General features: G+C 38.9%; 1 protein-coding gene across 7 annotated transcripts; it reads left to right on the top strand.

Annotated features, from left to right (window-relative positions):
• The first annotated feature begins 173 nt into the window (after positions 1-173).
• On the top strand, positions 174-26,914 carry mtmr11 (myotubularin related protein 11). 7 transcript variants are annotated; one of them, XM_026317729.1, is made up of 18 exons: positions 1,799-2,228; positions 2,824-2,901; positions 8,670-8,739; positions 13,500-13,636; positions 13,881-13,950; positions 14,460-14,599; positions 15,275-15,359; positions 17,177-17,324; positions 17,543-17,630; positions 17,824-17,912; positions 19,258-19,385; positions 20,355-20,433; positions 20,772-20,842; positions 22,717-22,889; positions 23,068-23,238; positions 23,593-23,811; positions 24,313-24,633; positions 26,361-26,914. In XM_026317729.1, exons 1-18 carry the CDS (start codon positions 2,172-2,174, stop codon positions 26,805-26,807), a joined length of 2,571 nt encoding a protein of 856 aa, XP_026173514.1. In that variant the 5' UTR covers positions 1,799-2,171; the 3' UTR covers positions 26,808-26,914. The 7 variants fall into 7 exon arrangements, with proteins under 7 accessions (XP_026173518.1, XP_026173520.1, XP_026173519.1 ...); XM_026317728.1 differs by having other exon boundaries at positions 24,310-24,633; XM_026317733.1 differs by lacking the exons at positions 1,799-2,228; positions 2,824-2,901 and adding an exon at positions 174-402 and having other exon boundaries at positions 24,310-24,633.
• Positions 26,915-27,168: the final 254 nt, after the last annotated feature.

Genomic DNA, 27,168 nt, shown 5'->3' with positions numbered 1-27,168 from the left:
TATATCTGTGTCATTCTGTATTACCCCAACCTTGTTGAATTATACATTGTTGAATAACTCCAGCTCAGATGATGCAAGGTCCTGTGTCTGGGACTGTTTTATGTATTAGAGAAATTGGAGACCCTTATGTAATATTGAACAGTTTCCCATGTGGTAAAAAATCCAGACCTCTCTCTATTATAGTTCACAAGGACACTGTCTCACCACCTGTTCAGCAGGACAGACTGTCGCTCAGGAACATTCAAACTTTCCCTGCTCATGGTGGAAAGGTATTTCTTCTAGTTCTTCTGAATTGGCCTCCTGTATTTCCCTGAAAAAGTTACTGGTGGTTTCTTTCCACAAGTTTGGATGGGACAGAAGAGGAGCCAGTCCCCAGACTGAATGCTGAAGGATCTAAAAACGGTACGGCTCAACAAAAACACTGTATATGGTAAATTAACATGATTACTGAGTTATCCAGCAGGCTTAAAACACCAGAGGCCAAGAGCTGAATGTCTTTATGGATATTGGCTGCTTTAATTTCCCTGAATACAAAGCCAGAGCATGAATAACAAACCTTTTTTCTGCATTTTCACTTTATACATTACAAAAGCTGTTTCCATAGGTGTTATCATTGGTCGAAGACGTCAGCTAGCATTGTCAAAATGCAGCTACATGTAAACCACTTCACTGATTTGTCAGGTGTATGAACAAAAGACACAGTTACATGAAAAGATATGGCTAAACCAAGGAGTCCATGGATAACATGATAAACTCCCAGACTTTGATGGGAGAGCTGTAGTATGTAGTATACACTATATAGTATTATAGTATAATTGTAGTGTTAGAGTACTATTTTTGCCATATATTTTTATACTTGTACTTTGCAAATGTATACTTTATCCTAAATTTCACAGATAAATAGTGAACTTTTTACTCTACTAAATTTATTAGTTACTGCTTTGTAGATTTATTTACTGTTTTTTTTTTAAATTTACTATGGACCATACAAATAAATACAGTTATCTTAGTTAGCTTAATTAGCTTTACACTTTATACATTAAACTACCCAACATTATCCAGAATGTAAAAGGTGAGCTTCATTTTGGACAGCTACAACAGTAAATGAGCCACAGACTGAGACACTGCTGTAGTTATTTGTACTTCTTTTGTTTCTTTGTGGTTGTTTGTGTGTGTCTTTAGCATTTTTGCTTCTCTCTTCCAGGCCATTTTGTGCCTTTCAACTGACCTCTGTGACTTACAAACAAGAATTGGTAATAGTCACTTTGAGGCCATTACCTGTTGGACTCCTGGGCCTGTTCAGTCATCCATACAGATTAATGCATTATTAACTAAGATTAATTAATATATATAATAATATAACATAACCATAATTGTTTGTTAAGAACACTTTATTTGAAAACAGAGCTTTTATTTTTTTAAAGTGCGCTGTGGTATTTCTTCCTGTATAAATGCCAATATTCAGTGGCGGTGAGTTCATGTGGTGTAAGAAAAGACAGAAAATCTAATACCTTTTCATTTTATGTTTCTGCTTCGACTTCGAGTGAGTAAAATAAAACTTTGTCGTGGATGTTTTGTTAGTTTTGGAGTCCCGGGTTATGTGCTGGTTCATCATGATCCAGATGTGCTGGCCCTTTAAGAAGCTCCACTGCTGCTCTTGTCCTTTTTTCCGCCAGTGCGAGTTTCACTATGGCGAAGGAATAAACAAATAGAAGGTAATGGGCAGCAAAGCGGCAGGAACATTGAACGCATCACCCCGTTAACTGTGAGTGACGGGCACCGGTTAGTAATCGTCCGCTCGCCGGTTTCTGTAGGGTGTGTACTCGTTTTTTTTTTCATTTTTGTTTTTTTTTTCTTATGTGTGGTCCTAACACGGATGCTGTCAGTGCCGATAGCGATGAAAAGAGCGAAAATAGTTTGCTTGTCGTCGTTGAACACCTCAGTTGTATCAGCCGGTGATACGGGCTAGCCGTTAATATCCGTTAATGGACCCCGGACCTTTCCAGTCGTTTCAACGGTTTTTCTCGGCTAAAAATGGATAGAGGGGAACGCTAACCCGGTGACCGTAAGCTTGTATTAATACACAAGACTGTTTTTTGTACGCTTTTGGTTCTGTGAGCTTTATTTGTCCCACATTTTTCTGTTTAAATCGAGTTGAGCAGTCGGTAAAAATGTTGACAGGATCTAAAACCACGTTCAAAGTGAGACAGATGCTCCCAGATATCAAGGTAAGCTAATTGACGCTAACCAGCCAAGTTATGTTGAAAGCCTAGTTAGTTAACTAACTAATAACTGTGCTAGTTAGTTAGTGACAATAACGTATTTTAATGTTACTATTGTTTGAAAAACCAGTATCAGCATACATGATTTTCTTTATTTTTAATCTCTAATCTATTTCAAATGCCAGTTTTTGAGCTTTTAGTGATGAAAGCTGGATTTACTTTTTGTATATTTTCTGGACCCCTTTATTTTTCACCCTGTCTTTTCTTCAGTATGAAGAGTGAAGCTGGTTTATGAGTTTCAGAAAAACAGGTCTACAAAAAAAACATGTTTAAATGTAGTTATCTCAGTATCTAACTTTGTTTTGGGTGTGCTATAATTAACTTGTAACGTTAGATAAAAGAGACAGCAGGAAGCGGCTGATGTTATGATGCAGGAAACACTGATCATCATTCATCAGACTCAGTTATAAATGTACAAACGGGTAACTAGTTTGCTGCCTGGCTGGAGTAGAAACCCGTTGTCCCTCCTCACAGGTCCTTCTCAGAGGCTATTCACTGTGTGAATGTCATCTGTCTTGTGTTATTTTTGTTCACAACTCAGGATGACAGCTTCTCGGGGGAAGCTAAGCTGCATAGGGCTGCTGTTTCCTTCTGTTGGGATGGCAGAATTACTGCAAAGGTACATAATGTCAATGTCTTTGGGTGCATGCCTCATCAAAGGCCAGTGAATCTTAATCACTTCTCATGCCTGTTGGGTTATTTAATATGAGATTCAGTTGTTGTACACCAAGACAGGCAGCCATCTTTTCTTTGAAGACAGGGAACTGAACACTGAACAGCTGTGGTGTGTTTCAGTTTCTTCTAATGGGCAAACGTTTTAAAGGTCAAATGATGCTACAGCTACACCTTAAAGGTGCTGCTGTATTTCAAATAAACAGAAACATACTGCACAGTTTAGGAAGCACCTGAGATTATCAAGGCTAACAGTACTCATTAGTCTCTGATAGGAGGACCAAGTATTGTGTACACCCAGTAGGAATGTGTTCAGAGTTGCTTGTTCCTTTGGGAACAGGCTCTTGGCACAGTCTTGGTGTCTCTCCTCAGTTATTTTCAGCAGCCACAGGGGAAAATAGTAACAGATGCCTCTTTACTCTGCCCTTGGGCGAGGCTTGCATGTGGAGTGGGGGTGATGGGCACTGAGCAACATCTGGCTGTTGCCATGGAGACAGCAGTTGGTAGGTAGTGGGGGTTTGAATTTGATTACTTCAGAAAGGGATACACAGAAATTATCACAACCCCCCACGACTGGAATCCCATGTGTCCAAATGCAAGAATGTGGCTGAGCCTAAGATATTGTAATGTGGCATAGTAGATTTTATGCACAGGCCACCCACACTCTCTTCTGGGTTTCACTTCTCCGAGCATGTGTGAAGACATCTTTTGAAAACTGAATCCAATCCTGTTATGAATTTGGACCAGATGATTTTACAGTTTGCATGTACTAGTGAATCTTCTTTAATTGCAGTATTTCTGCCAAGGCATAAAATACAATAGGACTTGAACTAATAATTTTCTTTATTATAATTTCATTTCTTTCTTGATTAATCAATTATGTGCTTTACAAAAAATCTGAAACTAGCAAAAAATGTTCATCATAGTTTTCTTAAGCTTAAGTTGAGATCTTAACATTGCATTGTTTGTGTGAGCAAAATTCCAAAGCGATGTTTAAAATAATAAGACAAAAAAAATCAGCAAATCCTCATAGTTAAGAGGCCTGAACTAGGAAATGTTTTGCATTTTTGTGTGAAAAATGAACAACCTGAGCAGTGTGAAGAAAAAAATCCATTCTATAGCAGGATTATTTTGGGTCTATATGTCTGCTCCACCCCATCTGCATCTTCTGGCCATCTTTGAAACGCCAATATAAAGGGCACACAGCGACTCTAGAACACAGAACTCTATTGAGAATGGCTGAAGATCCAAAACTGATAGGAGTGGGCTAAAACAGTTCAGTCCCACAGCCGATCCCACAGGAACCAGACATCTCATTCACTGCAAGCCCCTAAACTGCTGAAGCCTCCACTGCCTAAACGGAGCACAAACAATGGGCTCTTCTTAACACTGGAGCAGATTTATGGTCCCACTAGAGGGTGTATTGATCTGGCATTGGCTGATAATTAGCCAGGAGCACTATTCACTAGCAAAAGGGCTGGGACTTGAGAGGCCAAGCTGTTTGTCCGTTGTGGGTGTATGGAATTGCTCTGATTATCTCACTCGTGGGAGTTGAGCTGTCAGAGGTGACTGTCAAAATAACATTTCAGCTCCAAGGATGGCACTGGTGGCCAGCCAGTTAACCATTTTTCTCTGAGGTGTATTTTCTCAACATCTCATGATTGGATGCCTTGGAATTTGTTACAGATATAGTAAACACAGGATGAATCCCATTGACATTAGTGATCCTCTGACTTTCAGTGTAGCACCACCATAAGGTTGACATTTGTGGTTTTGAGTGAAATGACAACTATTGGATAGGTTGTCATGAAATTTGGTCAGATATCATGTCCTCCATTTAGGGCTGTCATAGGGTCAATTTATTAATTTGTTAAATTATGATAAAATGCATGAAAACTGATATTCCCATTATGTGTCAGCTATATTTTGTATTTGGTGTTAATTAGCAAATATTAACATGTTGATTGCGATGGGCAACTTGGTGAACCTTATTCATGCGAAATATAATGCTAAATATGTTAGCATTTAGCTCAGTGCCCTTTGCCTAAATACAGCACCATAGTGTTGCTAACATGGCTGTAGACTCTTGTTATAAGCAATAGGATGCTATTTTATTTTGGCTTCAGTTGAGTTACAGTTGTGGTATGACTTTAAGTCTAGACTGATTGTGGTATAATAGAGAAGAGATGAGTATGCAGACAATGCTGTGCATATTCCCATGTTGGTTTTTGCTTTTTCTGTAACTTGGAGATACCAACTTACCAATGACATACCAGCCACTTCTGTAACTTTTTCATACTGAGGCAGCTTTTGCTTTCAAACCCAGTTTATACACACACTAAGTGATACATTTCCATTCTGCATTCTGCTGTGAGCTGCCGATTGTGTTCAAGGCTTTTTTATTTGTCCTTTTGCTTTGCCCTTGGGGTTTTGCTTTCAGTACACATAATATACTTGAGGCAAGGTTTTATGTTTCTCTTGTAGCAAATACAGTACGGAATTTAAGCGTGCTGCTGAATGATTGAGGAATTTAAGCAAAGGCATGGCTGTCCATAAATGACAAGAGGTGTACATTTTGTTTGTGTAGATACAAAAACAGGAAATCTTTAAAATTAGTGTAAATGAAATAAGGGGAGATACCTCAAAGCTTGCAAAACTACGTTATGTCCTTATTTTTCTTCTAAGACATTTCTCATTGCTGTATGACTACCCTTAATTGTAGTAAAATACTCAGATTTTGTTCATTTTAGCAACAAATGCTTTGGATCCACAGTGTGTTTTGTAATGTCACTTCAAAAGTGTTCCACATTTAGTGTTGAGGCTTGCTGGAATTAACCATTACATTTTTAAAACTATGCTTTTTAGATGTGGTTCTGCTTGTCGTTACAAACTTTTTTTGACATTTTGAAGTTTAGAGCATTACTGTTGTATTCTACATAAAATTAGTTTTTTAGACATGAGAGGATGTATGAATTTGTTATTAAGATGTAACAGGAGATTACTATTTCTCCAGGATCCCATCAGAAATTCAGTTTGTTCTTTTCTCTCCTGGGGTTTGCCTGTTGATGGGGAAAGACAAGTATGTTCCAGACTTAGGAGCAAACACACTTACTGCAGAAGTCTGGCCGCAGGAGCAAGGGGAAGCCATGAGCAATGGAAACTGCAATAAGCCTTGGCCATTGTCCCTGAGGATAAGGGAGGGGGTAGCCAATGAGGGTAGAAGTGGGGCAGAGAGGCAGTATGGGGGAGCAGGAGCCAGTTAAAGTGATATAGTGAGGACAGAGAAGCCACACAGTGGCAGCAAAAGGGAAATGTCAGCAAAAGAAACAGCACTGGAAATGTGTTTTTTAAGTGCATTATGGCATAAAGACCTTAGGGCGTTCATACTTTGGCCAATGTGTCTTTAAGTTTATGCCCACACATTATCTCATGCTCATATTCCTTATCTGGGTTGCTTTATTTACCTCTGTACTGCAAAACCTGGAAATGAAGGAGAAAATTCTGCAATTCACATTTCGCTGTAGATTATTTAAGCGATCACATTAATTGTATCAATAATAATCAAAATGATAATCAAATCATTAAATAAATTAAATCATTAAATCAATTTGATCAATAATCAAATTTCTGCCAGTCTAACCAGGGGACCTCTCCTCATATCACTCTTATCACATTATATGGATAATCGAGTCTGTACTGCCAGTAGTACTTGAGCTTGTGTATTGTGCTGTTATCTATTAAGGGTCCCTTGACTCAAAAGACCCTGAGGCACAAGTTTGTCAGTCTGGCAAACTTCACAGATTTAACATATTAGAAAAGAGTAACAAAAGAAGATCACAATACTCTTATGAGTTCCTGAAGATGGGATAAGAAATTTAGCTCTGGGTTTTCTGTGGGTGTTGATGGAGAGACAGAAAAAGAACAGTATAAAACCAAATCACCAAAAAATAATGTTCTGCCAGAAACAAAATTTTGTGTCTTGCCTTATAGTAAAAACAAACTGATTTATTTTTTCCAATACAGAACTTTCAATCTTCAAATTTGGTTAATAAAATAGTTGGAGCTCCAACCTTAAATTGAAGGCCTTTGGAATAAACACAGCCTAGAAATATATGTCACAGAGAACCTCATGCTATTGGCTAATTCCTGTAGTTTTATTATGGACTTTAGTTGCCAGCATTTTATATCAAGATATTGCAGACACATGATATCTGTTAGTACTTTTTCAATTAAAATCATTCTTGTTTTTATTACTATATTTATTGCTTACTTTATTGCCTACAAAAATGGGGTTAGTTGAGAGTGTACAATATATCTTATGATTTATATATCTGATATAATATCAAAGTTAATATATCTGAAAAATGGTTTGGTAGTGTTCCTTCAATGTAGAATATGCAACCTATAATCTGCAGCCCCTCTCATGCAAAGAAAAACAACCAGCTATGAATAAGTGTGATTTTACTACCTTTTCAATGAGCAAAGGTCCACTATGTTAAATGTTTCCTGTTTTTATGGAGGGCCAAGCTTTGAGTCTCAGGTTTTCATGGGGAGCCTGCTAACACAAATTTCACCACACTGCAGAATTGTTAGCATAACACTGGTGACTGAATTGATTCATTGTTGATGTTCACACACCTTGCTGACTTAAAGAACCACTGATGTTCCATGATAAAGCCCTTACCTTAAATGAAGCAATGATTAATAGTTTCATTGTGGGCCAGTCAGAATTGCTGAGAGAAAGTTCGAAGTGGTACAATTTATGATTTTCTTGGATGTCATCTCAGGGTGCTAACTCTATTTCTGTACTCCTATAAAGCTTGTTCACCACCTGTATAATCATATCGTTCTCTCACATGGCAGGGCTTGGTATATTATGGGATTTCTAGCTGATAAATGTAAATGGCCTTCACAAGGGGGGTTAGTAGCAAAGTTAAGTGGAAGCACATGTCCTGGTAAGCTTACAGCCTGATTATAGAAACCCCTGTGGCTCTGTGGGATTCTTCTAGTATAAGACCCAAGTATGCAAGACTTCATGAGTATAGAGAGCAGGAACAAATGGAACAGCGACATGGAAACTAAGAATCATGGAGTATTGTTTAGCTGGCTTTGTTTCTTTGTCTTTGAAATGAATCCACGGAGACAAGCCAAGCTTTTATGGGAGAAGCAAGCAGAACCGACATATAAATATAGTCAAGACCATGGGTGACTTGAGGCTAACGCTCTGTCCATGCTGTTTAGTCTTGTGTTTCTTGTGTAATGATAGGAAGTGTCTAGCCAGGGTTAAAAATAGGTTATTGTTTTTAAATGAACACTGCTTTTATAATCATTCAGGATATTTAGGTTCTTGTGAGATGTAGAGTGAAGCTAGTGGTGAAGTCTTGCATTCCGTGAACATATCTGTTTTAGCTTATGGACTGTTCAAAGTTACAGGTTGTTTTAAATTATGTTTTTGTACAAATGGTCAAACAAGGACTATCTGTCTTCCTGTTTCCATTATTTATGCTAAGATAAGCTAACCACTTGCTGACACAACCTTCATAGTAAACAGACACTTTAGTGGTAGTGAGTCAACTAATTCACAGAAAGAAAATGAATAAGCAATATCCTAAAATGGTAAACTGTTCCTTTATGCGCATGTCCTGTTATAGTGATATGTAAAAGGCCCCTTTGAAAACAAGAAGGATATTAATGTCAGCTCTGTTTCTCTGATAGGAGAGGATGCTGAGTCAAACTGGGCTGAATGCAAGGAGTCGAGATGTGTTTGGACTACACTGCCTACCAGGTAAGATTATGCTTTTATGGCCTGCTGAGTGTAGCTACATATAAAGGTTTTTAAATACATAATCAGTCGTTATTACTCTGATCTGTGTATCAGTTCCTCCTACATTCATCTTACTATAATATACATTACTACATCATCTCTTATTGTGCTTCCAAAACTTCTGCTTGTAACAAAATTCACCCATCTTACATTGTGTAAATGCATACTGCTTAGAGTTTGTAGCAGAAACCGCAACCATTCCAACAACAAAATTCTAAAATCACAAAATAAGCTATATCCTGCAGCATGGACTTCACTTAACAAATTATGTCAACTCATGCCAGTATGGTGACAGCATTTTGTTGATTTGTCTTTGGTATGTATCTAAAGCTGTCTTATTTCATCAATTATGGTAGTGGATGTTTATAATGTAGGAGCTTTTTTTACTGTAGTTATTTACCTGATCTGCTGAATTTAACCCTTATTGACTGTGGTGAGCATCATTCGATGTTGTGTATTCACTGTATACCAGAAGTAGCCATGCCTCGATTTTTAAGATATGTCCATATAAATTTTATATGGACAATTTTATATCTCTGACAGGAATAAAGCAACTGCGATAAGATGACCCTTGCTCCTCTGAGTGTCAAATAGAATCACATCCTTCACGTCCCATTTTCCCTAAGCTGTTAAATCTCCTGCTGGAGAGAGTTCAGCCAGGGACATTTAAAAAAGATCTTTACAAACCCTTTTATTCCAAGTGATAATCTGGATCTTACAGCATAGGTTATTTTCCTCGCCTGACCTGCTTGTATTCTTGTGTTGACCACACCCTGCTGGAGCTTTTCAAATGAATCTCAGCAGCGCTCACAGCACTTTTTACCAGATCAGATTAGATGTAAATGTATGTGTTTCAGTAGGGTGTTTATGTGATGGAGAGTTCTCCATGTCCCTTCTCAATTTCACCTCACCTCCACATCTGACTGTTCTATTGTCTCCTTTCTCATTCTTTTATCATACTTTTATCTTTTGCTGAAGCAGAATTCTTTTAATGTCTCCTTAGTGAGATACATTAGGACCTTGTGGGCTCCCATTGACCTTTCACACACACACGTGCACAATCCACAAGTTCACACAAACTCATGTGCACATACTCTACAAACTCACACACTTCCTTATTTCATTCACTTAGCCAGTGTAATTTGTTTTCCAGCAGTTGTTTTTATCAAATACTTTCCATACTCTGCTGGTCCTTGACAACACACATAGAGATCCTATTCTTAGCTGTTAACATTTCTCTGTGAAACGTGGACTGTCTTTACTTCTCTTCACTTCTCTTCACTGCATTTTCCCCTGCTGGCTTTCAATTTAATCCAACACCATCTTACTGCTTTATTTCTTCTTTCACGCTTTGTCCACCTCTATTCCTGGCCGATTAGAAACACAGCTGTTCATGAACCTGTCTTATATTAAGAGAGAGAAGAAGACAGATGTGTGTTGGCGGTGCTGTTTTTTTTTTTTCCAAAAATAGTCACTCTCTTTTTCTATTGGGAGCTATATTGGGTCCTGTATGAGTTAAAATTTCTTACATATAGCTTGTCACTGTAATTATTAAATATCCTTTGACAGTCAGCACACCCTCAGTGTAAGTGTTGAGACAGCTTGTGAGAACTGTCCTACATAAAAACAGTATTTTCATTCCTTGTAGCATTAACAACAGTGATGCTGCAAGGTAACCAAGGTTGTGTTTAAAAGAAAAAAAAACAAACAAAAAAAAAGTGCCTTACATGTGTCCTGTGTCAAACTAAGTAGAAACACTGACAATTTGAGAACAACCACTTGTGGATTACAGAATCAAAGTAGTTTGCAGAACTTGTCCCATTCTGTCCGTAGTTAATGGACAGTGCTCAACGTCCACAGTGTTCTCATGTGACACCGGGACACAGGACCGCAGAAACCAAGCCGGCCTGTGGGAGGGCAAAAGCTCCAACAGCCATAGGTAGATCATGTACCTTTTCAATACTGTGAGGGGGTGAGGGGTTTACTGTCCATTCACACACACTGCCAAGAGGCCAGGACCTCTTCAGACCTACATCGCAATCTCCTTTCTCCACAGTCTTATGTTACTGTGGGATTTAAAGGATGTCAATCAGCTTTACCTAGTTGATTTATGATCTGTCAATAATCACCAGAACAGTTCTCTGGACATTTTGTGCTTCATCAGATAATCACGAACAGTACAGACACTGATGACTTTTTTTGTTGTCATTTAGCAGCTGCTAGATAAGCAATACAGATTGTTATTTATCACTAGATTTAACCTAACATAACCTATTCTTGGACTTTACTGTTCTTCCCAGTTGGTTGAGTAGGGCAGAACCCTTTCTCTTAGCACGTATCCCAGCTGAAAATGAGGAACAAATGTGGATGAAAACAAATAAACTAGAAGCTGGTATGTATGTGGTTCAGATGTCTCTCAGCTGTATTTTCTTAGGCTGATCCTTGAGGTCACACTTTCTGTGTATCCAAGTTGATGACCACAACGTCCACAGAAGCAGCTTAGACACTAAAAGGAAGCTTAAAGTTAAAGTTCATGTCAAGCAAAACTCCTATATTTATGAAAAACAGCATAGAAGACATGCTGAACTGAACAGATTTCCTGTACTCTGAAGTGTTTGCATTATTTGGATTGGATTGTTTATGTATTTGGGACCTTGCTATTTAAATGAGCGAAGAAGGTAAAAAAAAAACAAAAAAAAAAAACAGCAAATACTGGGTTTCACAAGCATATCCTTGAGACACAGTGTTTCTTTTGTTACTTTCTGCTCCTCCCCATAATGCTGTCAGATGCTGATGTGATTGGCATGTGCGAAGCTGTCACTGGTACTGCAGAATCATCAGCAAACAAAAGGAATCTGAAATCAGTCAGTTTTGTCTGCTGCATGACATCTTCGTGCTTCCTAACATGTTCATCTCTAATTGCCTTCTACCATTGATGGTGGTGTTTTGTTTTTTTGCTTGTTTTTCCTCATACTAACTATAGTCCAGTTAATTGTGCCACAGAAAAAGGAATGTACCAAACATCAGTGCATATACATGGACATGTCAAAGATCAACAAAGTATTTATTTATTCTTAGTTTAATGTAAAATGTCTTTCATCAATATGACAGATGCTGCAAATACAGTAATTCTGTGTTAGTTCAACAACTGTCTCATAAACACTGTCACTTACTCATGCTTGGCTGAACCACCTCCTTGCGTAAACTTAAATCAAACCAAAGAGTGCAAATAGCACCACAGCCCTCAGTTCCCTGTCTTTTTTTTTTTCTTTTTTCCTTTGGGTGTCATATTTACAGGCTACAGGAATGTTTTTGGCTCCGTTGCACCCTAGAGAGACGTTAATATGAGGCATGCAAAGCTACAGATTGTCTTATTAAAAGCCAAGCTAGCTATAGTAGCTTATGTTTAATTGGTAAGTCCAGCCTAGGGTTTTTTATAGATGGAGCAAGGAGCACATGCAAAGATTTAAACCCCTCCAGTACAAGCAGCAAATGGTGGTGTTAGAAGAAAAAGCCCTTTTCCTGTTTCATGTGTTTGATATGCAAAAATGGCTGTTTCCTGTTTGTGTTCTGTTATCCTCCAAAACATTAATTAAGCTAAGAGCATTCTGTAGAGAGACTACTATCATTTTTAATTTAAGGCCTATGCTAGTTCCTCCCATATGTGCAGAAAAAGGGATTTTGAGTTTCCTCAGAATGTTTTTTTTTCTTTTTCAAGGAACCAAGCAGTCTTTCCATTTTTCTCACTCTTTTGAGCCAAATAAAAACATTTCACTTGCCATGTGTCTGATCAAACACTCCTCTTGTCACAGACAAAAAAGCCACTGCCCTGTCCTAGACTCTGTTGCCATGGAAACCCATGGTCTAGCTGGCAAAAGCTTTGCATTTGCAGGAGACTGTAATAAATGTGCTGTCTCATTGCTGCGTGTATACTTTGGTGAAAGACTTTTCCTTTTTGTTTTCTGTGTTCAAGCACAGCTGTGTTTGTGTGCAAACAGTTCTGTTTATGGACTCTGTGGCCTGGAATTTCATTAGATTACACATAAAGTATACATTTCAACATATCAATATTATTTAAGCTGGAAAAATATTTTTGCCTGGTGTTGCATTTTCTCTGTAGGCATTCTTTTCACCACCATGAACCCCTTTTATACTAAATGAATGAATAAATGAATGTTCTTATCCTCTTCCTATGATGTTCAATGATACATTATTGAATTCCCCCTAAACTATCCACTGAACAAAATTTAAATTTCTTTTTTTTTGTCTGTAGCACATACCTGTAATGAAAGCAGTCATTGAAGAGATTTGTTTTTAAAATGACAGATAATGAATTTTCACTCATCTACTGTGCTTTTGTCCATGTGTAAGGTGATGATTTTGTTGTTCTTCCTGCCTGAGGACTTGCAGCATAACTTTCAACAAAATTCAACAACTTGAGGATGTACCTTTTGTTTAGGGAATTTGTTACACCCACTCCCAGTAGCCTACTCTGTACACTTCCTTGCCTGTTGTTTCTCCATCTATACACTTCCTGTTATGTGTCCTCACTAAAAGCCCTTATATACACACTCAGTTACACATATTTACACAGATAAGATGTAAACAACATTCATCGCTGAACCCATAAAACCCTGGCATACCCTGGCCTGGCATATGTTACAGTACTATTAAATTTTGTCCTGGAAACCCTGAGCCACATCTCCCCTTGTCCTCACTAGGTGAATGTGTACTTCAGAGGGCTGTAATGGTAAGGAAGAAGTTGACTGCCAGGGAAGGAAGAGGTTGGCTCTCTGGGACTCTCTTCTGTACTCACTTCAGACTGGCCTTTGTGCCCCAGGACAGCCCCAAAGCTGATGTGAGTCCCTTTATACTGGTTGAAATACATATATAATATAGTCAGCCATACTGACTATATTATATATGTATATGATTGCTCCATATGTTGTTACATTTCAAGGATGACATTGTGAAACACATGAAATATATTTTACATCTTGTGAAACCTACGCTTTGTAACATTTTCTTATACATATTTTTTTTAAACCAGACTGAAAAATTTAACAAAATTAAATTTTCTCTAAATTTTGGTTATTTTGAAGGACAATACAGACCCAGTGCTTTTGGGAGACCATGATGTGGCTTTGGCATCTATAGAGAAGGTTGTGGTTGGTAAGTAAAACCTCATGCCCACATATATGCATGCAACCAATTAAAGTATTTTAACTCATGCTGTACTGCAGATTCACCACCTAGTATTACTTAGTAATACTTTTAATTGGTGTTCTGTGTTTAAACCCATTGCCAGAGCAGTGTACAGTTTATCGTGCCTTTAACTATTGTTGCTACAGAGGAAAAAGGCATTGTTATGAACAATTAATTTCAGGTTTCACCACACTGTGTTACTGGTAAACTGGTTTGACCCAAAATCATTTAAAAGGGGCATAATAACCCAAATATGGTTATAAAATTCAAGTAATAGTACTTTTTAAAATAAAGTGTTTTAAATAATGGCAGTTACGCTGGGCTAAATAACCAAAACATGTCTTTGTATAATGCAGTACAGCTCAATAGCAACCTTAACACAGCCACGATTAAAGGATTGTTGCAGCTCTAGAGTCTTGTGATATTGACCATATGTCTCTTTGTTTAATCATAATCTTTTCCCTTGTGTGTTGCAGTGGGCCCAAACCGGACCAAGCTAGTGACCCCAAACTCATCACTCAAGTTCACTCCAGAGGAGCTGGTGCTTTACTGTAGGGATATGCGAGTCATCTGCTTCCTTTTTGACCGCCTCACTCCTGACGCACAGGTCATAGAGGTGTGTCCATTTCCACATTATATAGTCTAGCATCAGTATTTTCACTGAAAGCATGACTACGTGTACACAGTTTATTTGAAAGAGATACCTGAAATTGCAGTTCCATGGGAGATTATTTTCCAGGGCTCGAAATTTCCTGTTATGCTGGTATATGTGAGACATTATGTCATAACTCTGACTTTGTGACTTCGCACACAGATTCTTTTGAACACGGTAACTTGAGTAAAACATTGTAGAAATTTCTTACTTACACCATAGGTACCCCATGAAGTACATGATCTGATTAGTTTTTGTTGTGCTTCTTGATGTCAAGCTGCAGGCAGAACATAAAGCAGTTCAAATGCATCATACTATTTTTAATGTTATTTTGTGTAGTTTTAGATTTGTTCCCTTTTATGCTAGTATGTTTGTTGTTCTTTATAATGTGTGTATTTCATTATTCCCCGTTTCATGTCTGCTTACTTTATGCCTAAGCATATTGCTAGATTTGGTCAATATTTGCATGCTACTGCGTCTTTCAAGTGTGTTTTTATTAGACTGTACATGAGTCTATCTACAGCAGCCTAGAGTAACTCATCAGTTGTATAGGTCATTGATCTGATACTGCATGGCCTCTATGCTGAAAGCTGATGACCTTTGTTATGTTGATGAACTTACTACTGTTTCTGTCCTCAGATAACATACACTATTGCCAAGACCTACCAGCCTCTTAAACCAGGGTCAGTTTTATCTTTCCAGAATGCTGCCCTCGGGAGTGTAGGTGAGTAGATTAATGTATACAGCCATCATTTCCTGCCAACATACAATACCCTATCAGTCTGTCTATCTGTCATGCTACACTAGTACACACTGTTAAATAGTTTGGAGCTCAACTAATTATAGGCACTGTTGCATCTTGTGTCAGGGTGTTAGTGATATGTAAGTGGTTTAGAGCTGATGACCTTAAGAAAACCTGTTTTTTTCTGTGGATATTTGGCTATAATGAATATTCATAGAAATAACAGCTCTGCAAAAGTGCAAAAAAAAAGCCCACATAAATAAGAAACACAGAATGAATGTCTTAGCCTCCTAAGCCTTAGAAACTTTCTCCCTGGTTGCCTTCACTAAGATGGTTCTCACTTTGGCTTTCACCCAGTCCAGCTCCAGAAACACAATGTACTCCAAACTGTGATCATTGTTTGTCATTTCCCCATGCATTCAACTCTGTTTCATCTATTTTTGTTTCTGCCTTTTCCTGCTTTCTGTTGTACCATTACAACATGCATTTATAACTCTTCAGAGTGGGGAGAAGGAAACATAATGGTTTTTGCACAGACCATAATGACACAAAAAGCTCACCAATGTCCTATGGTTGGCAAAATTAGAAACCTTCGCCTCTGTGATGACGCACTGAAAATCTGGTCTTTGAAACCATGGCCATATGTGAGCAAATCTCTCCAGTGGTTTGAAACAAGGGCTTACTAAAGGTATCAGGAGCTGATCTTGGGAAACATTAGACAAACATTAGTAGTATTCAGCATTTTCAATGAAACTCTTCAGTTGCAGTAAGTTAGACACATCTCATTAACTTAAAAAAAATTGTTTTCTAAACAAGCTGCTGGCTGTTCACTGTGACCTCATAGATTAATTTGAGCCTGTGAGGGCATTATGTTATGTTAAAGCCAACCAGGCTATTGAGGGATGACTGTTAGTTTTATAAATAATGCAAGCCCCCCTGGAAACAAGTCGATAGGTGACCTACAGCTCAACTCTGCCCCAGAGGTCTAGTGTGTCAGATATGTCTGCTGAATGTATGGCGACATTACTGTACCGCTGTGACCTTCAGTGATCCAATCATACTTTGAGATAATTCACCTCTCCAGATTTATCATGGCCATTAATGAATATACAGTGCTCACTTCAGTGCAACCAACGTGTATACACTAAACTTCAGAGCTAAAATGAGACTGCTGCAATCATTGGCATGACTGTATGATTAATATTGCCCCCTATGTTTAGTGGAGTAGGAAGTAAGAGTTCAGACTGGAATTGTCACCAAAGGTCTCAGTCATCTATGTTTATCTGTTGGTAGTATCAGTTGTTTTTCATGAATCTGCCAACCACATTATTCAATACTGCCTCAATACATTTTCCCCATGAGTAGGGCTGCTGCTGAGTTCCACCGTCATTTGGTCTATTAAATGTCACAGAAAGAATTAACAGTGACTTTCACAACTTCTGAAGTTTAAATCCCATCTTTAAATTGCTTGTTTTGTCTGACCAACTCTCCCGAACAAATAAACAGTTTTTTCTTAAAAAAATAACCTTGACCATTCATCAGCTTAGCTGATGAACAGGACCAATATTTAATTAATGATCAGTCCTCTAGAGCTCATTAGAAAATAGATGAGCCAGAGTTAATGTGTAATGGACATGAAACATTCTATATAAAATATATAAATGATCAATTCAGAATATCGTCATATATCGTATCTGGTCTCTTTGCCACAAGTGTCAGAAGCATCCAAACAATAATTGCACCATGACACAATTTTTATGCCTCTCAGTTGAAGTGTTGGAATTACTTTCCTCCTCCAGAAATGAAGCAGTTTCTAAGCAACCGTCGCCGAGACACCCACATGAACTGGTTTGAATCTGCTTCAGACTGGGAGCAAGAGCTAGAGAGGTGTGGGGCCAGTAGCTGGAGAGTCAGCTCAGTCAATGACCGCTTTGAAATGTCCACCAGGTAAATTCACACCCAAGGTGAATAGTAATCAGATATACATTGCTCTACATACACATCCCTGTTTTTTTTTTTTTTTTTTTTTTTTTTTAAATTAATGCTTGAATGTGGTATTATTTGTTGGAAGGTTTTCTAAATATCCTCTCCATCCACTGAGAATATACATTTCAGTAATGTGTGAATACGTCTCTCATCTGAGCCTACTTCTGGTTCCCTATCAGTCTGTCTAGATTCATTGTGGTCCCACAGAAGGTTTTAGACACTGAGCTGAAGAAAAGCTTCGCCCACTTCAATGAAGGACGGATCCCTGTGAGTGCCCTTACTATTTACAAACATTTTAATTATACCTCCCACTTCACAACCCTCTGGAGCCTATGGGCCTGCTGGTGAACGATGTAACATATGAACAGTAGTGTATAGTAGGCTCCAGAGTGTTACATGAGTGGTGATAGCAGTCATTTTAAGATTGGTTGTAGAGGCTGAAACTGCATTTGTGTTGCAGCGCTGGTGTTGGCGACATCCCAGAGGCAGTGATCTATTGCGAATGTCCAGCTTCCAGAACAACATCTATCATGAGAAAGATGACATCAGGTGTGTCTATGCTTTATGTGTTCAAAATTGGACTCAAATTATTTTATATTTTCTTATAACATGCTGCACTCATCTTGCCATCAGTTTTGACCAACAAAGGCATTCTGTACAATCAGTCATATTTTCCAAAAATGGTCAGTATTTCGCAAAATTTGCTAGAGAACAAAGAGCGCAACTACTGTACTTTCCAGGCTATAAGTCGCACCGGAGTATAAGGTGCTTTAAGCAAAAACAGCCTTGTTGAACAGAAAAAAACATATGTAAGTTGCTTTAGCGTATAAGTCGCATTTCTAATTATACTAGTTAGTCTATTTTGGCCTATAAAGAACAAAGGCTAGGTGTAACAACAAGCAGAAGTGCATTGTGGAATTCATTCATTAGTGTCAAGTAACGTTAAACAACTCCATCAACATTGGGGTGGGGAGAGATGAAATAGCATCTCCACCTCATCTCTTGGGTTGTTTGACACTCAGTCCAAACTTTGTTTTAGCTGCAGACTTTACCTGTACTTTGAAGTCTTTCTTTTGGGTGGCATTTTCACCTGTGTTACAGTAGGAGTTATAGTTTAGCATGGACATAAGCACTTTTACATTTTTGGCAGTACAATATTATCTTCAATTGAGTTAAGAGCGTCATCTAACACTAGTGACTACTACAAAATTACTGTAAATATACACATATAAGTCACTTAGCTGTATCAGTCATAGGACAAGCCAGAGGGAGAAAAAAAAGTGTGACTTATAGTCCAGAAAATACGGTATATAATTTTAGATTTCGGCATATTGAGGTTTATGTTTTTCAAACCATTACCTTCTGCTTTAACCTAAGTTAAAGCAGACTGCAAGCTGCGTGTCTCTGCAGCTTGCAGTCAGTTTACTTTAATCATCCTGTTCAGAAGATGGCGTGATGTGTGAAATATGTGCGTCAACACAGGAAATCAAAGCACTAAAATAGCTTTCACTACAGCAGCATCTGGCTAGCTGTAAAAAGTTTTCAAAAGCTTGAGTCTGCACTTTAAAAGCAGAGTATCAACTTGCATTAATGAGTTTTTACTTTTTGTATTAAATACATATGAATACCAATTTTACCTTCTGACTCATTCATACATTTTCCTAACTTGTTTCCACTCATAACTGATGTAGCATTTAAACTAATGAATTCTCTTAATATTATTGTATTAAAGTGACCTCTTGGAAATCCACTTGCTGTAACTGCATTTTCAAGTCTGTTGACAAACATTTGACTAAACAGCTACAAAAAGTCATATAAGTCAGCCTGATTAAAAGTAATACAAGCTTGTTGTACATGTAGTAGTTTGTTAAGAGCAGGATGTGTTGTTCTGTAGAAACCTGGAGATGATCCTGTTTGGTTGCCAGTCCTCTCTGTGTGTGGTGATGGAACTTGGAGAGGAGCTGCCGACACCTGCAGACATCCAGCTGGCACACAGCCGCCTACGTGCCCTGTGTCTGGGAGGTAGGGATAAGACACAAACATCAACACAATACCTGAGCAAACATATACAGTATGTACACACAGTATAACCACTAATATGCTCTAAATTTCCTGCTAACTTTTTTTAAAATTTTTTTATCACATTTAAGGTACATTTCAAAATCTGTTTTTTAATGTTGTGTAGGGTCTTCTTGCTCATGGTGGCAGTTCAAAACAGGGCTTGTGAAACAGTTTTCATTATTGTTTTTTGCGTGTCAGCATACACAGCACATTCCATGGTTGAGTAAGAACAGCGATGACAAAACCCATGCTTGTCTACAGCTAATGGCCTTGGAAGTTAAATGATGACCCATGCACACACACACTCTTTCTCTCTCACTCTCTCTTGTACTTGAACAGTGTGCAAATGCTGTGCAAGTACACAGATTTGTCAGCTCAGTGTTTTGTCTTTTATGGGTAAACACTTCATGGCCCAGGATTGTTGTGTAAAAACAGCCACTTATATATATTTGGTATAAATAATAGTCTTTAAGTGCGAGTCGACCACAGTCTGTGTCACATGGTTTCATTTACAACTTTTTTTTATTAAACATGCAAAATGATAAAAATGTAGAGATCAAATTGTCGTGTTGTTATTTGACAAATGGGCATAAAACATTTTGCAAAGGGACTTTTTCCAGAACAGGGAACACATGGTTTGAATAATGTGCAGTAAATGCTAAATAATGCTTTACTAAATGGCATATCATATCAAAATATGGGCGTGTCTCATCGTAGGAGTTTCTCCACCTTATTAAAGCCTTGTTTATTACGTTGTGTCCCAGATCCTTCAAGATCTCATCTCATGTTTGTGTCTGCTGTTCTGCACCAGTTCTAACCTTCACATAATCTAATGTTTAGAGATTCCTTGTTCAGAATTTTTTAGGATTTCATGCATTTGTGATAATAATGTCTGAATAGGATCTGTGTTATTCGTGTTTTGGCGTGTAGATATCTCCACATCTGTGTCAGTACCTGATGACAAATGGTTATCCACTCTGGAAAGCACCCACTGGCTAGAGTACACCAGGTAAAAACTCTTATATGCTAGTGAAATAAACTATTTTTCCTACCCATGGTTTTTCACTTTTTTCATTCTAAATGTTTTATTTATATTTGTTAAGTGATGGAACTGCTGTTATCTTGGGTCCTAAATTTCTTTTAAAAGTTATTAGAACTCAATTGATAAAGTATTTTTTGTAGTAGTAAGTAAAGTATGTGAATGTATGTAAGCAGGTCTGTTGGTAGCTATAACATTTTACTCCTTATTTCTTAGATACGCTTGTCTCTTTCTAGAGTAAGTTTTTGTAACTTATGTTGTTGCATATGTGACTGCACTACATCTTGAACCTGGCTCTCTGTCTCCAGGTCCTGTCTAAAGAAAGCTTCAGAGGTGGCCTGCTTGCTCCGTTGTGGTCACCTGACTGTGGCACTGCAAGGTGAGTCACGTGACCCCAGACCCTGGCTCATATTATTCGATCCATTCATTATTCATGGCACCCCCCTCTCATTAATCACACATTAGGGCTTACCCTGAAGTAGCTACTGCATGCTACATAGGCAAGCACACACCACTGAGCATACATGCACACTGTCCAAATGCTTCCATACCTTTATACTTTTTTATACACCTTTAAACCAATTGTTGATAACTTGAAATTAAAATGTGATTGAATTTTGTTCATTGATATAGATGTATCTCAAGACCAATGCACATAAGGTACAAATTCCATAGCTTAATAACTTGCAAAACTATAATTAAGGTACATATAAACCCACACATATATGCATCATGAATTCTGTGTACGAGCATTCAGTTAACAAGGTGCAAGAGAATTATCTTTTTCTCTATGAACAGTAGTTGATATAATAGATGTTACACATGGAAGGTTTGGTGTTCAGTGGACCTATTCTTTTAAATTCAGTATTTGAACTATTAGTAGTGCAGCAGGTCTGTTAATGTTATGTGACCCGAACTAAACTGATGCCTCGCTACTAAAACTGGTATTTTTCTGCATAGAAAGACACCTGTTAGGTGGGAAGGAGACTTAATCAGTATAGAATCTAGGCCAGTACTAAATGAAGATATAGTTTGGCACATCTATTTACATAGCATTGAGTCCGCAACCAAACTCCTGGTTAGTTCTTTTTCTGGTATTGCCCAATATGAGGGCTCCTGAGTGGGTGTACATGTCTTCAGCTTAGTGTAGCTGTAGTGTGTTGTTGATAGAACTGTCATTTATAATGAGATCATTTCTGTTCCCCTAAATGATGTGAAGTGAAAGATGCTGTCTTCTATTTGTTGTTGAACAGATGTGTTAACTGATCAATACCTAGCACTGAATTGGATCAGGTAGCAGGTAATGTTTCTGAACAGACCAGGCAAATCCAAACATGCAGTGAGGGTGAAGTGTCTGACTAGGGTTCCTGTCTGCACAGTGTCTCACGTCCACCTCCAGAAATGGAACAGATGTGTGTAGGTTTGTATCGATGACTACTGAAATGTAGCTTGCGGTGCCAGTTAACGGTCACAGTAAACATTTGTTAGCCATCCAAGTTTTATTTCTTTTCCATTTTTTGCCAAACACAAGATAAAAATATGAAGAGGAATAACAGTAGAATTATTCAATTCAAGTCTCACCAATGCTCACAAGGTCATTACAAACATTTAGAAATAACAAGAATGTCACAGCAATAGTGTACTACAAATAACTCCATCCATCTATCCATTCTCTTTACCAGTTGGTCCAGTTCAGGGTCACAGTCTTTTGGAAGCATTCCTAGATGACATTGGGCAAGAGGCAGAGTACAACCTGGACAGATCACCAGTCTTATCACAGGGCTAACACTTAGAAACAGACACTTTCACACCTATGGGTAATTTGGTGCCACTAGTTAGCCTAACCCCAAACTTCATGCGCTTGGACTGTGGGAAGACACCAGAGTCTCCAGAGAAAACCTAAGCCAACAACAGCAAGAACATGCAAACTCCACATAGAAGGGCCCCAGGTTCAAAAAGGATTTGAACCGAGAACCTTCTTGCTGTGCAGTGACAGTGCTAACCACAACACTGCCAGACTTATATGACAGTCAATTTGGTTGCATACTGTCAGTAATGCACATTTTAGACTTAGCAAAGATTATAACATGTAAATAAGCCGGAAGTTGATGTTACATCATCAAACCTGGAAATAAAAAAACTAGAAACCACAGACACTGTCACATCTTCCGCAGGTTAACATAAAAAATGTGCTGGGTAGTGGCATCAAAGTTTAATGACCTCTTAGCATGTGCTACTCTTATGGCCTTACAGAAGCAGAGGACCGGGACATGAGCTGTGTGGTATCCAGCCTGGTGCAGGTGATGTGTGACCCTCACTGTCGGACTCAGCATGGTTTCCAGAGCCTGGTGCAGAAGGAGTGGGTGATGGCTGGTCATCGTTTCTACAGCCGCATCAACTACCACCGTGACAATGACAAGGAAGAGGTGGGAAATCAAGCTTGATGCTGAAAGTGGAGTCGCATATTGGTATCTGGTATGGTAGCATATGATGATGGCTCCGTTTTTATTATCTTGTGGCATTCATATCAAAATATCACTGTTCACATTTTTTTCATTTGTTTGTTTTTTTTTTTCCCCTCCATCTGTCCTCCCTGCCCTGCAGGCTCCAGTCTTCCTCCTCTTCCTGGACTGTGTTTGGCAGCTGTGGTCCCAGTATCCCTCTCGCTTCCAACTGACAGATGACTTCCTCTTGGCCCTGCATGACAGCATCCACCTGCCACTCTTCTCCAGCTTTCTGGCCAACTGCCAGCGTGAGAGATGCAAACGTTCGCAGGTACTGGACACCTGAGAAGGGTATCTTCTGTCTCCAATAAAGTCTCTTTTGTGAAATGAATTGATTAGAAAATAATCATAGAACTTTGTCATCTACATTAGTAATACTTCAACTAGTTTAGAATGACATTTTAAAGACCATTGCATTTGAAGCAGACATCCAGGCACTATGTTACTTCTGGATCTATTTGTAGGGTAACTGCTAAATATTTAATGTCATATGCTTTTGTGGCTTTTCCTAAATAGTAGTTACTCAAAAGCACATTCCTTTTAACATACAAAGAAAAGAACAGTCGGGATTCAACATAAAGTTGATTTTAAAAAGATTTGTATCCACATTTTATTCTTTATCCAGAATCTGGGGCAGTCCTACACACCTGTTAATGGCTGGAGAGATGTGCTTCATCCAGACTCTTCCTCAGATCCATCTGACCCTCCTCTGCCCCCAGTGTGGGATTGGGCCCTGCAGTACAGCAAGCATAGACAAGACCGTTTTACCCAACCTGTGGCCCCAACCCCTCCTTTCCAACCACTGTTCAATGGAAACCTCAACACCAACCCAGACACACACAGGGTAGGGCTGCCAAATAATTTACATGATGTAATAAACCCTCTAGTGGCCATGGAGGGAGCTGTTAGTTTATTAGTGCGTGACACCAAAGAAATTAAATGTCCTAATTCATGGCAGCTTTTGACAGATCATTTTGGTAGTAATAGATTTCATTCATTTAGTGCATAGATGCCAATTTAGATGCCTTATATGATGTTAGACATTAGCACATTCTGTTGTACAGACAAACTTTACCAATATAAAGATAAAAAAAAAATTGTCATTATTTTATAAGGGGTTATCAGTATTTTTGAACTGACATCTTTAAATGTCGGGCATTTACATCAGATCACTACATTCTGTTTTGTTTGTAATAAAACATGCATCAACAAGAATCCTTCTAAATCAGTTGACAGTCAAATCATCAGCTGATTTCAATATTGCTCTTCTATGGTTAAAGGAAATCAGGAAAACAGTATTTTTTCCCTTTCACATTTCCTTCCCACTGTCTCATCGGCCCAGCAGCTGACTGACACCATCCCTGGCTCAGTCTTCCTCCTCTCTCGAGGCACCTTCACCTGTGCTGCTAACCTGCTTCCCTGGCGCAGCAGCAGCAGTTCGGGCATTTACAAGAAGAGCCACCGGAGGGCGCCATCCTCTGAAAATGTGCCTGGCTTGGAGAGGCTGCTGAAAGCTTGGGCCCTAACTGAGATTCATCAGGTCCTTCCTTCCACCTGTGGACCTCAAGAACCACGTGACCCCTATGAGCCATTACTGCCCCTCCTTATAGGGCCCTGCTTGGGCCTGTGGAGGGAGTGCTACCTCCGGGGGGCGCTCCATGCCCAGGTATGTAGCAAATGTGCTTTATATATTTGTGAAGGCAATAAAGAAAAATGATGAATCAGGTAGGGTAGCTCAGAAATATTTCTTTGGTAGTCTGTAAGGACTTGTGTATTTTAAGGTATCTTAAACAATAAAGCTAGTGTTATTTTATCTGTTTATTGTTATCAACATGCCCCCTGAAGCAACATGTTATTCTGCTAAGAATTACAGGTGTTAGAGGTTATATGTGAAGGTAGGTTATATTGGTTATATATGAACACACACATCTGACACATATTTGACATGACAGTGTATCTGTATGACTGACGGTTTTTAGACTTCAGAGGAACATCAGATTTCCACCTTGCTCAGTCCTAACTCTTGGAAATTACCACAGCTCACATCTAAGTTTCAAAACAATTTAAGTGAGCTTGGAGGAAATGTTAAGTTGAACTGGTCAACTGTTTAGTGTATTGTAAGACATTGTATTGCACTGACAGGATGTTAGTATAAAGATATAGGTGTTAGTCTTTTTTCTTAGTTCACCCTGAGTTCAACAAAAGCTTCCACGTCAGCCTGATTGGCAATTAAATGTGAAATTAATTTATATTTTGCTAATGGCAGACATACATTAAAATCCTAATATATAAAAAAAATATGCATTACTATACAGAAGCATCACACAGATAGTGCTATTCGTGGACTGTGTAATTTAGTTTCTGCAGGTGTAGTTTGGATGTGTCACTGAGTTTCACGTAGGCAGCATCCAGCACCAGACTTTCTGAAGGCTCTAAAATATCTGCAGTTTGCAGCCTCATTATGTCTGTCTGCTCGTTCGAGAGATGACGCTGTTGATCGACAGCTCCCAACATGGATGTGGTACAGCGTGTCTGTCAGTGTCCCCATGGTGATGTTAAGATTAGTCGAGGGCTGTGTGGGCGGGTGCCATCAATTTTAAGAGAGCTTTAGAGGAAGGAAAACCTGTGAAGCAGCTAAAACATCTCAGGTGAACAGTGTAGAGAGATTAGGGAAAATCCAGTGCCTTTGTGTACTTCCCTAATTTCCCTTTACTATTTCACACACCCTTAAACTGTCCCTTCAGACCAACAAACAATGTTGCTTTCTGTTTTATTTTCTTAGTAGCCTTGACATTAAATGTCCATTCAGAAATCACTGAACACTTGTGCTTAGGAATGTCCCTGACGTTCAGTTTAAAAGAACTCAGTTTAATGTGCGGTTTCACTGCTGTTTCACAGTCCAATGAGAGCTACATGCATAGGTAGGCAGCCTATAACATATATCTCCTTCACAGCACTCCAGTATCAAAGTACTAAATACACACCAAGATAAAACTTAGTGTCTTATTTATCTCCAGCACAAACAGAAATAGAATATGTAATATAATCCATCTATCCATCCATAATCTATACCAGCTTGTTCTTATTCTGATGGAGCCTATTCCAGCTCTCTTCGGACGAAAGGCTGGGCTACACCCTGGACAGGTCACCGGTCACAATAACCATAAAAACTTCTAATTACTAAAATCTTCATTTATTAGTCTTTGGACACATAGCCAGTATGTGTTAGTGGACCAGTTTGCTATTGCTTTTTGTCTTGTCATGGGATTTGTTGATTAACAAATGTAGAACATTACCAGACGTCTTTAATGGAGATCTGTGTGAGCACTGATTGTGAGTAAGTAAAGCTGGTGGCCACTGATCATGACTGATCATGGTGCCTTGCATCCTCAGGCGTTCTCCCACCCCATCTCTGCCAACCACCCCCACCCTGTGGAACGACTAGTGCAGGAGGTGCAGCAGCTCAAAGACAAACTGGCACAAATGTCGACCAGCACTGGTCCGAACACACCCACCAAGACCAGTGAGTCCCGCCGGACTGACACCAACCTGAACCAAAACACCAACAATGGCACCTTCCTTTTCCCAGCATCAAGGCCTCCGGGCATGGGTGTGCCCAAAGCGGCACCCACTCCTACCTCTACCATACACCAGAACTTCAGGGGCCCTCCACCTGCCCCAGCTCCACCATCCAGGTCCAACCACAAGGACAATAGCAGCAGCAACAAGCACACATTCCTGTTTGGGCACTCTTCAGTAGAAACCCATCCTGACCAGCGCTACTACCCAGCACCCAGTAATGCCAAGCTGCCTAAAAGCAACAGCTCCATAGCTTCCTGAGGTCTGGCCTTTGTCTTTACTGTTCTCATATATGATCTAGATGTTCCACACCATTACCAGGTACTAGAACCATATCACCTGCCTGTTTTGTATAATTGTAAAAAAAAGTATTCAATTTTCCGCTAATGAAATCTGTCTATTGCCATGCAGCAAAAGAAAAACAAGGGCTGAAAATGCTAAATAATAAAGCGTCATAAGCACATCTTCTAGGATCTTAAAATGCAGTACAAGCTGTCATTGCACATTTTGTAAATGTCAGATCACCCAAAAGGGTTTAGTTTCTATTTTTAGCCTCTTACCCTAAATGGGTTACAATCACTGGGCAGGACATAGATAGTGGTGTCCTGAGGTGGTTCTTAAG

The sequence above is a fragment of the Mastacembelus armatus genome, chromosome 16, assembly GCF_900324485.2.
Source record: "Mastacembelus armatus chromosome 16, fMasArm1.2, whole genome shotgun sequence".
In the NCBI taxonomy this organism is placed as follows: domain Eukaryota; kingdom Metazoa; phylum Chordata; class Actinopteri; order Synbranchiformes; family Mastacembelidae; genus Mastacembelus; species Mastacembelus armatus.
Note: the sequence above shows the minus strand (reverse complement) of the source record. Positions and strands in the feature narration are given on the sequence as shown.